At 40.6% G+C, this 11,413-nt stretch overlaps 1 protein-coding gene across 2 annotated transcripts; it reads left to right on the top strand.

The window, feature by feature from the left end:
• Positions 1-3,394: 3,394 nt before the first annotated feature.
• Positions 3,395-6,919, top strand: CCL20 (C-C motif chemokine ligand 20). Of its 2 annotated transcripts, none has more exons than XM_040228435.1 (4): positions 3,395-3,524; positions 4,695-4,806; positions 5,520-5,597; positions 6,439-6,919. In XM_040228435.1, the coding sequence occupies exons 1-4, from the start codon at positions 3,446-3,448 to the stop codon at positions 6,458-6,460; spliced, it is 291 nt and encodes a 96-aa protein (XP_040084369.1). In that variant the 5' UTR covers positions 3,395-3,445; the 3' UTR covers positions 6,461-6,919. The 2 variants fall into 2 exon arrangements, with proteins under 2 accessions (XP_040084369.1, XP_040084368.1); XM_040228434.1 differs by having other exon boundaries at positions 4,692-4,806.
• The last annotated feature ends 4,494 nt before the right edge of the window (positions 6,920-11,413 follow it).

The raw sequence follows: 11,413 nt of genomic DNA, 5'->3' as shown, positions 1-11,413 counted from the left end.
AGTTATCCTGACTAGAACCTCTAGTACAAGAATGAATAGAAGTGGTGAGAATGGGCACCCCTGTCATGGTTTTGCTCTCAAGAGGAAAGCGTTCAGTCTTTCAACATTAAGCATGAACAAGCCATGGGATTTTCATAGATGACCATGCCTAGTTTGTTGAATTTTCAATTATGATTGGGTGTTGGGTTTTGTCAAATGTTTTTCACATGGTTTTTGGTTTTCATTCTGTCCCTATTATATATTACATTTCCTAGGTTATGGTGCATGATCCTTTTTATATTTTGTTGGATACAGTTTACTAGTATTTTGTTGAGGACTTTTGTGTCTGTATTCATAAGAGATATTAGTCTGTAGTTTTTCTTTTTTTCTTGTAATGTCTCTATCTTATTTTGATATCAGTACAGTACTGTCATAGAGTGAGTTAGAAATTGTCTTCTCCTCATATACTTTTTAATAAAAGTTTGTAAAGGATTGGTTTTAATTTAATTTAATTTTTTTTAAAATATTTGATAGAATCATCCAGTGAAGCCATCTGTGTCTGGACTTTCCCTTGTGGAAATATGTCTAGTTACCAATTTGATTGCTTGTTGCATATTCACACTTTCTGCATCTACTTGAGTCAGGTTCATAATTTGTGTCTTTCTAGTGATTTGTTTCTTTCATCTGTTTTACCTAATGCATTGACATACAGTTGTTCATAATTCCCTTGTAGTCTTTTTCATTTCTTAACGTTGGCAGTGGCGTCTCTTCTTTCATTTCTGTATTTAGCAGTTTGTCTTCTCTTCACTCTACCCCTCCCTTTTGTTTCTTGGTTAGTCTAATTAACACTCATTAATTTTGTTGATTTTCTCTACGAACCCATTTTTGAATCCTTTGATTTCCTCTACTATTTTGCTTTTCTCGATTTCATTTATCCCTGCTCTAAATTCCTTTCTAATCAGCGCTTTTGCGGCACCATACAAGTTTTGGTATGTTGTATTTTCATTTTATTTCCTCTTAAAATATTCCCTACTTTCTTTATTGACCTCTTCTTTCGCACATCAGTCATTTAGACATGTATTGTATAATATGTGTTTAGACATAGCTGTGAATTTCCCAAATTTTCTTCCATTGTTGAATTCTGATTCCATTGTGGTTTGAAAACATATTTCATATGGTTTCAATCCCTTTAAGCTTACTGAGATGTGTTCTCTGCCTTAGCACATGATTTATGGAAGAATGTTCCATGTACACTTCAGAAAAATGCCTCTTCCATGGTTGTTGGCTAGAGTATTCTACTGAAGTCTATTAGGGTTAGTTGGTTTATTCTGTTCAAATCTTCTGTTTCCTTGTGCATTTTATGTCTGGTTTTTCTATTCATGATTGAAAATGTGGTATTGAAATATCTGACTTTTATTGTTGGATTGTTTATTCTTCCCTTCAGTTCTGTTTATTTTTGCTGTATGTATTTCGTGGTGTTGCTGCTGGCTGTACTGCTGTTCAGTCCCTAAGTCCTGTCTGACCCTGTGACCCCATCAGCTGCAGCACGCCAGGCTTCCCTGTCCTTCACTATCTTCCAGAATTTGTTCAAACTCATGTCCGTTGAGTAAGTGATGCCAGCCAACCATCTCATCCTCTGTCAGCCCACTGTGAATAGTGCTGCAATGAACACTGGGGTATACGTGCCTTTTTCTGTTTTGGTTTCCTCAGGGTATACGCCAAGTAGTGGGATTGCTGGGCCACATGGTAGTTTTACTCCATTTTTTGAGGAATCTCTGTATTGTCTTCCACAATGGCTGTATCAATTTACATTGTCACCAACAGTGCAGGAGGGTCCCATTTTTTCCCGCAGCCTCTCCAGCATTGTTTGTGGGGTTTTTGATGATGGCCATTCTGACCAGTGTAAGATGATAACTCATTGTAGTGTTGACTTGCAATTCTTTAATGATGAGCGATGTTGAGCATCTTTTCATATGTTTATTAGCCATCTGTATGTCTTCTTTGGAGAAATGTCTGTTTAGGTCTTTTGCCCACTTTTTGATTGGGTTGTTTGTTTCTCTGGTATTGAGTTGTAATGAGTTGCTTAAATGTTTTGTAAATTAATCTTTTGTCAGTTGTTTCATTTACTATTATTTTCTCCCATTCTGAGGGTTTTCTTCTCACCTTGTCTATAGTTTTCTTTGCTGTGCAAAAGCTTTTAAGTTTAATTGGGTCCCCCTTATTTATTTTTGTTTTTATCTCTGTTACTCTGGGAGGTGGGTCGTAGAGGATCTTGCTGTGATTTGTGTTATTTCTTTATAGTCATACCCTTCCTACAAACCTATTGCCTAGTTTACAATGATATTCTTCCTAGTGGAGAGTTCTTATATTGTCATAAGTTAGATATTCATACCACATTGTCATTATCATTGCAATTTGACCTTTGTTTTGTTGATTATTCACCACTGATAGGCGCCCCCACTTTTTTTTTTTCCTTCTGAGGCTTTGTATTGAGTTATGTAACCACACTGGCATGAAGAGTTAAGGGAAGAGGGGAGCTCGCTTTCTGAGCTGCAGTATTGATTAGAGTCAGAACAATGTAGATGTAGAGGAGTGAACCTGAAACTAAATGAAGTCGAAGCTTGAGTCTTACTTAAGCGCTGATATTTTCCACTACTGGTGGCTCAGCAGTGAAGAATGTCAGTGCAGGAGATATGGGTTTGATCCTTGCATCAGGAAGATCCCCGGGAGAAGAAAACAAAAACCCACTCCAATATTCTTACCTGGGAAATGTCATGGACTGAGGAGCCTGGCGGGCTGCAATCCATGGGGTTGCAAAGAGTTGGACACAACTTAGATATCAAACAACAACAGCAAAATTTCTACCAAAACTGGAAACACTAATATGAATTGTTGTATTACCAGCTCTGAATAGTCGCCTAGAAATTCAAAAGCTTTGGTGACAGTTGAGCACCAATGATGAAACCATAAATGCCTTGGTGTCCCACCTTGTCCTCTCCCTCCCCAGTTGCCTCTGGAAAGCTCGGAGTGTAGCAGTAGGAGTTCTGGAATGTTCCTAAGTGGGGCTGACCTTTGTACCACTGTTAACCCTTGTCCTCTCTTCTCAGAGACAAGAGATTAAGTTCAAATGGATACCTCCTCTGGGACACAGGGCAAAGCTACTTTTCCTTCTTTGCAAATTCAAAGGATTTTCCCCTTCTCAGCCTTCCCTCCCCCTCCATCCTGACCTTCACACCTTCCCGACATTAGGGAAAGGCAGGAAGTTTTCCCTGTGGTTTTTCTTTGTGACGACATGCTGGGGCGCTGTAATCAATGGGGAAAACCCCATGTGAGAACACGCCTTCTATGTACATTCCCAATATTTGCTATAAGTAGGGCCATCCCAGGCCCAGGCTGCTATCAAACATCACAGCGCTCCCGAGGCACTCGGTACCCAGCACTGAGACATCTGTCCCTCGAGTTGAAAATGATGTGCAGCAGCAAGAATTTGCTCCTGGCTGCTTTGATGTCAGTGCTGTTGCTCCACCTCTGCAGCAAGTCAGAAGGTAAGTGAGGCTCTTTCTGCCAGCACAGGAGGAAGAACTCTTTTCATTTTCTTCTAAGCCTTGAGCTCATCTGGGGGTGTCCCAGGGGAATGGAAGCCTGTTAGAAAATCTTCTAAAGGAAGTGATGGGGGTTGTCATCTCTCTGGCTAATGGAAGAGGGAACAGTTACTGCTGCCTATCAGGCTTTTTTCTCTGCCGTGAATCTCAGCAGATGTTTTTCAGAATGGGCTCTTAGAGACCACCGAGATCCAGAGAAAGGCCAAAGTGTTATTTCTGGGAGTGATGTAAATTGTGTAACACTACCAGTGAGTGGGGTCACTTTGAAATGTAAGCAACACTCTCATTTCCCCAACTTTCTCACCTCTCAACTAAATAGCTTTGCCAAAGTTCAAAACTCATCCTTTAGGGGTGGATTATGACACCTGACTTCATTCTTGCAAGGCCTTGGGACATCACTTGCCAACTCTGTGGCTATAATTATCCCTTACAGCAGGTTAGAGATACAGCAGGTTATAATTTAACTTGGAGGAGTGTCCAGGAATTGCTTTATTGCTATAAGAGGACATCACTTTTTTCAATAGATGCATTCCTGAAAATACAAGTGTTGAACTTTTATGAACAAAATTAAAAATTCTCATTAACTAATATTACCATTTCAAAAGTCTTTAATTGTAGCTCATATTAGCAGCTCCTATAAGCCACATTTTCCTTTGTACCTTCTTGTCTTTTCCCTCCTCTCAATGTTCAGTAGCCAAGATAATAGATTAAAAAGCTGCCAATTTCTTTTCTTTTTAAATCTGCCAATTTAAAAGACTATGTATAAGGGTTTCTTCCAGTGGGAAGTATTCATATTCTTGAGTGATTATTCTTGAGTGAACTAAAATAAAACTTTGTTTATATTTCTTACTAAAACTGTTCCTTGGTGAAAAGTCATATGCTTCTTTATTGTATTATTGAACCAAAATTTCCCAGCACACAAGCTAGTTTTTTTATGGCAACTGAAAGCTATGCTAAATTGGGTTTCAAAGACATTGGAACTGTTCCCTTAAATAGTTAATTTGCCATATAAATTGGGTTCTAGGTTTTCTGCAACTTCAAGTAGTTCTGTGATACCTATCACTGAATAAATTAGTTCATGTGGACTCAATACCTTTCATTTCTTTTTAGCAGCAAGCAACTTTGACTGTTGTCTCCGATATACAGAACGAATACTTCACCCCAGTTTTCTTGTGGGCTTCACACAGCAGCTGGCCAATGAAGCCTGTGACATCAATGCAGTCGTGTAAGTTACCAAGGGATTCTAATTCATTTGTATCAGGAATACATGAGAATTTCAGGCAGAAAAAGCTTTGCCTTTTTGGAATTTCATTCAGAAATTACTGATACGGCAAAGATAACTTTGTTTTAGGAGTACATATATCTTCAAAGTTCACTTTAAATAGAACTGAAATAAGGCAAAAGCTTAGTTTATAAAACATGAACATAGTTGAGGGCAAAATCACTTTTGAAGATAAATTTATAAACTAAGATGCTATCTTAGGAAAATCAGGAAGACATAAACTTTGAAATGTGCATCTTCTGCCAGAAAGTGGTTGCAGCTCTAAGTAAAAACTCAGAGTAGTTATACCACCACATATAATATTCTTGATGTATCTAAGATATTATATTTGAAATGATGTGAGTTACTGATCAGATATATCCATATGTCATATAACCACCAACAACAAAATTACATAATTCTGGGACTTTATCTTCTTATTACAGCACAATCATTCGTTAAATTGCAGAGAAAGGTAGGGAGAATCACTTTCATTTCTTGCATCAAGCTTTATCAGAAGCTTTAGTTTTTCATTTCATTTCACCTCTGAAACAAATGACTTGTTTAGGGTATAGAGCAATCAGTCAATTGGAATATGAAATTTCTATTGTATATTCTGTGAAAAAAAATTAAAACTTCTTGAAACATAAATCAAATTATCTGATTTTTTTTTCCAGCTTTTACACCAGGAAAAAATTAGCTGTGTGTGCAGATCCAAAGAAGAAGTGGGTGAAACAAGCTGTGCATTTGCTCAGGTAAGGAACTTTTACAGTCCATCAGTCTTGCTCCAGATGTTTGGGGTTAGTGTTGTTAGAGTGGTGGATCACAGGCTTGCTGGAAAGCTTTAGCCTAAGTGCTATGGCAAGTTTAAAGGGTAATTTGAATGGGGCCAGTTGGCACTAGTGGTAAAGAATTCACCTTCCAATGCAGGAGACACAAGTAGATGTGGGTTCTGTCCCTGGGTCAGGAAGATCACCAGGAGGAGGAGATGGCAACCCACTCCAGGATTCCCATCTGGAAAATCCCACGGACAGAGGAGCCAGATGGGCTCCAGCCCACGGGGTCACAGAGTCAAATAGGACTGAGGGACTGAGCACATGAAAACAAAACTTTTTTTTTTCAACTACTTACAGATCATTAAAATTTTTAAAATTTTTTTTTTTTTTCACACAGTGTGTTAGATCCCTCTGGGCATTCAATCCTTGTTGCAAAGATGCCTCCTATGTATATAACTGACAGACTACATGACATTCATTTGTGAAAAGCTAAAAAGTAAACAATTCAAAAGAGGTTCATGGCTCGGATTTCATGGATGATAACAGAGTGACCTTTTATCCATGGACAGAATCATTTCACATCAGGGTGTCAGACACTCACTACGAAGACACAGTGTTTACATTCTGCTTCTGTCCTTGGCTAGCTGGCTTATGTTGGGCAGGGTCATCCTCTCTGAACCCCGATTTCCTCATAGTGCCTCTGAGCTGCTTGGTATCCTGAAATGAGACTAGGGAGTGTGGGTCAATCTGTAGGCACGAAACACATTCCCACCTGCCTGTCACCTTATCTTTGCTTATCTTTTTCTTTTTCTCTTTGCAGTCAAAGAGTCAAGAGGATGTAAAAATGGATGCTCCCTGGAATGGAATTTGGCACAGCCCAAGAATGAAAGGAACCTAGCTGAGTTGAGAGCTTCACTTACCCTTGTTGAGGGCTCCAAGCTTATCTGATTTGTGTCTCATTGGACTTGTCCAATTAGTGAAGTTGATTCATATTGCATCATAGTTTGCTTTGTTAAGCATCATGTTATATTCTATTTTATGTTATGTTATTTATATGTGTGTTTTTTGAGTGTGTTTTGCTATTTAATACTAGTTTTCCATAAGCTATTTGGTTTAGAAGGAGGTATAAAGTTATGCTTGAAGGAATAAGATACATGGATTTTCTTGAGCAGAAGGCTATTTTAAAAAGACATTTAACACTCTTGTTTGTATAGCTTTGTTTCCTAAATTGCTGTAATTACTTTGCAAAAGACAAAAATGATGAGAAGAATAAAAGTTGAAAATAAAAGAAGTAAACATTGTTTGTTGATTGAGTTAAATAACATTAAGAGGTATCTTAAAAATATTTAAAGGTTTAGTAAACATGAAAATGCTCTGCAGCATTTTTCTTTTAATTAAATAAAACATTTTAAAATTTGCTTTTGGCTGTGATGTGGCCTCCTTGCTGCACGAGGGCTTTTCTCTAGTTGTGGTGTGTGTGGGCGACTCTCTAGTTGTGCTGTTCTTCTCATTGCAGTGGCTTCTCTTGCTTTAGAGTGTGGGCTCTAGAGTGCAGATTCAGTAGCTGTGGAACACCAGCTTGGTTGCCCCATGGCATATGGGATCTTCCCGGACCAGAGAGTGAACCCACGTCCTCCGCATTGGCAGCTGGATTCTTAACCCCTGGACCACCAGGGAAGTCCTGCTCTGAAACTTGTATTCCCCATTTACTTCTTTGCCTAGTTGTTCTATTTTTGGAGGAGGAAATGACAACCCATTCCAGTATTCTTGCCTGGGGAAATCCCATGGACAGAGGAGCCTGGCGGGCTACAGTCCATGAGGTTGCAAAGAGTTGAACATGACTGAGTGACTAAGCATGCAGGGTTGTTCTCTTTGTCTTTATCCCTTGTGGTCCTGGACTTCATTTAATATGAATTATAGTGGAAAGATTTGTTGATTCTTTTTTAAAATTCAAAGTCATTTAAACCATAATTTAGAAAGATTCCATATCTGTGACATAGTTCAATGTTTCTTGATATAAACTTTTTCAAAATAAAAAAGCATGCCCATCTATTTTGTGACTGCAGAGACACAGTGATCATTTAGAAACCACTGAGTCCATCCTTCTGTCACCAGCAGGGTCCAAGGAATGCGCATCTCAGCAGAGGTTTCACTACTTCACAGGTCCTCCGAGTCACCTTTACGCACTTGCCAAAAAGAAAATAACTATAGAGTGGGGTTTGAAAAACTTATTGCCTCACTAACCAGAGGAGAGACAATGAGAGTGTGAAACCTAGCAAGGACTCAGAAATAAGACCAAAAGGTAGTGGACTAGGGTAGTTATTGTCACAACAGTCGTTCACTTAAGCTCACAGAGTGCCTGACACAGCACTCTGGCTGGACAGCCAGCTTCAGATTCCAAAGGCCACAAAGGATTAGTGCAGGCAGGCATGCTGATGATAGGATTAAAATCCAGACACACACATCCATAAAACGGGCAATGGCAGGTCACTTGGTATAGAGCCAAAAGCCGTGGCTCAATAGGCTCTGAAGGCAGCTCTGTGCCCACAGTCACCAACACTGAGTCATCAGGGAAAGTGTGCCCAGTTTCCTGTGTGTATTCATCCAACATGCGTTAGTACTATTATGAGCCAGGCACTGAGCCAAGTGAAGCTGGAGATACCAAGAGATTAAGCTAGGACTTGGTGCTCTCTCTTCTACTTAATTAGGGCCAAGCAGCTTCCTGGTGGCTTCCCTGGTGGCTCAGATGGTAAAGCGTCTGCCTGCAATGCAGCAGACCTGGGTTCATTTTCCTGTGTTGGGAAGATCCCCTGGAGAAGGAAATGGCACCCCACTCCAGCACTCTTGCCTGGAAAATTCCATAGACGGAGGAGCCTGATAGGCTACAGTCCATGGGGTCGCAAAGAGTCGGACACGACTGAGCGCCTTCGAGAAGGTGGGGACCACTAGAAAAGCAGCTATTACAACACAGCGTGGTAAGCATCTGGGTAAAGGAAGCTGTGGGAGACTGTAGGGCATTTTTAGTGAGGGTTTCCAGAAGAAAGACTGTTGAGTTGATCCATATTAAATGGACTTCCCTGGTGGCTCAGACAATAAAGAAACTGCCTGAAATGTGGAGATCCGAGTTCAATCCTGGGTAGGGAAGATCCCCTGGAGAAGGAACTAGCAACCCACTCCAGTATTCTTGCCTGGAGAATCCCATGGACAAAGGAGGCTGGCAGGCTACAGTCCATAGAGTCACAAAGAACTGGACATGATTTAGTGACTGAACAACAGCAACAGGAAGGGCCAGTAGGAGACACCAATTGGAAAAGGGGCAGCAGGGGGTGTTTGGAAATACTTGGGGGCATATTTTAGTTGTCATAGTGTCTGAAGATGGGATACTAAGGCATTCAGTGGGCAGGAGACAGGAATGCTACACCCATTGAATTTCATGGGATAGTCTGACACAATGAAGAAATGAAGTGTCTCACCCAAGTGCCAATTATACCATGAACTGAGCAACAGTAGACAAAGTGGGACATATGCAAAGAGAGGGTATGGGATGGAATAGCTGCAGATTAAGCAAAACTGTTATATCCAGTGGCTCAGTAGTAAAGAATCCACCTGCCAAGCAGGAGACACAGGTTCGATCCCTGCATCAGGAAGATCCCCTGTAGAGGGAAATGGCAACCCTCTCCAGTATTCTTGACTGGAGAATTCTATGGACAGAGGAGCCTAGTGGGCTACAGCTCATGGAGTTGGAAAGAGTCGGACACGACTGAGTGAATGAGCCCACAATTCCCTGACATCACCAAATATTCAGCCAATATCCTAATTTCCCAGTTGGTTTCCCCCAAAGGTTATTTCTTTATTTATTTCAGTTTGCTATGCTTGAATGAAGCTCCACATAAGGTGCACACACTGGATTTATATGATTTCTTCTTAATCTTAGTTTTTGTTTCTTACCTCTTACCACCCTTCTCATTTTCCTTTGCAATTTATGTTTTGAAGAAACCAGGAGGTTTTTCTCTGAGTTTCCCTTCTTTTGTTTCTTTTGTTAATTTCATTCCGGTGGTGTCACTTTATATGTCCCTTGACTCTTAGTTGGAAATAGAGGCTGACTTGGGGAGCGGGCCAAAACCACTTGATAAGTGGCGCTGTGTCACACGGTTATAACGTTGCCTAAACTGATGTCAGCAACAGGAAGGAAAGAGGAGATGGTGAATTTGGGCCAAATTCTTCAAGGGTAGTGAAGAACTGATGAAGACCTTCAATTGATAGCCAGAAGGAGGGGAAAGAGATGGTCTAATGACACACATATACTTCAAAGAATGGGGAGGAATGTAGGAGTGGAGAAGTGCCATCATGAAAGCACAAAAATGCGGGTCTCTGGCTGCTCCTGGTCCCATGGACATCTTGAGAAAACCATTTGAAAAAACCACAGGGAGAGGGTTGTACTTGCGATGGACTCAAGTTTCAACCCAGACAAGGAGATAGGAGAATGAAAGATGGAAGGACAGGAAAGAATTGTCAGGAAAGGCCAGAGGGACATCCTGGACATGAGTTGGAGGCACACAATAGTATTCATAGGAAAGCATGAGAAATATGGGAAAGGACATATGGAGGCAAGGAGTTAGGTTTGGACTTGGGTAGTAATCATGCCATTAATAAAATCTAGATAGTAAGCAACAAATGATGTGTTAATATCATTTGCTAAAACCGTTAATGTATTATCTCATTTAAAGTGAGTAGGCACAATTTTAATGCCCATTTTGGGTATAGAGAAACTGAGGGTCAGTGGAGTTAAGGACCTTACCTAAGATCATGCAGTCCTTAGAGATATAATGGAATTAGCTGGTGTCAAGTTTTTGATCAGGTGACTGGTGTTTCTGGGTCATTTCAGCAACACCTGTGGTGTCTAATGTTTTTTGATGTTGGTTCTTTTTCATCTTTTTCAGTTCAGTTCAGCCTCTCGGGCATGTCCGACTTTTTGCAATCCCATGAACTGCAGCATGCCAGACTTCCCTGTCCATTCCCAAATCCCAGAGCTTACTCGAATGCATGTCCATTGAGTCGGTGATGCCATCCAACCATCTCATCCTCTGTCGTCCCCTTCCCCTCCTGCCTTCAGTCTTTCCCAGCATCGGGGTCTTTTCCAGTGAGTCAGTTCTTCACATCAGGTGGTCAAAGTATTGGAGTTGCAGCTTCAGCATCAGTCCTCCCAATGTATATTCAGGACTGATTTCCTTTAGGATGGACTGGTTGGATCTCCTTGCAGTCCAAGGGACTCTCAAGAGTCTTCTCCAAAACCACAGTTCAAAAACATCAGTTCTTCAGTGCCCAGCTTTCTTTATAGTCCAACTCTCACATCCATACATGACTACTGAAAAACCATAGCTTTGACTAGATGGACCTTTGTTGGCAAAGTAATGTCTCTGCTTTTTAATATGCTATCTATGTTGGTCATAGCTTTTCTTCTGAGGAGCAAGCATCTTTTAATTTCATGGCTGCAGTCACCATCTGCAGTGATTTTGGAGCCCAAAAACATAAAGTCTGTCACTGTTTTGATTGTTTCCCCATCTATTTGCCATGAAGTGATGGGGCCAGATGCCATGACCTTAGTTTCCTGAATGCTGAGTTTTAAGCTAGCTTTTTCACTCTCCTCTTTCACGTCCATCAAGAGGCTCTTTAGTTCTTCTTCACTCTCTGCCATAAGGGTGGTGTCATCTACATATGCGAGGTTATTGATATTTCTCCCAGCAATCTTGATTCCAGCTTGTTCTTCATCCAGCCTGGCATTTTTCATGATGTAC

The sequence above is a fragment of the Oryx dammah genome, unplaced genomic scaffold (genome assembly GCF_014754425.2).
Source record: "Oryx dammah isolate SB20612 unplaced genomic scaffold, SCBI_Odam_1.1 HiC_scaffold_27, whole genome shotgun sequence".
NCBI classification, from domain to species: Eukaryota; Metazoa; Chordata; class Mammalia; order Artiodactyla; family Bovidae; genus Oryx; species Oryx dammah.
This window is presented reverse-complemented; position numbering and strand designations above follow the sequence as displayed.

Bases quoted from the DNA above. Each gene is read 5' to 3' on its own strand.
- CCL20 (XM_040228434.1), top strand. From the start codon at position 3,446: ATGATGTGCAGCAGCAAGAATTTGCTCCTGGCTGCTTTGATGTCAGTG. The intron at 3,525-4,691 runs GTAAGTGAGGCT...ATTTCTTTTTAG, and splicing joins CCTCTGCAGCAAGTCAGAAG to CAGCAAGCAACTTTGACTGT. The intron at 5,598-6,438 runs GTAAGGAACTTT...TTCTCTTTGCAG, and splicing joins CAAGCTGTGCATTTGCTCAG to TCAAAGAGTCAAGAGGATGT.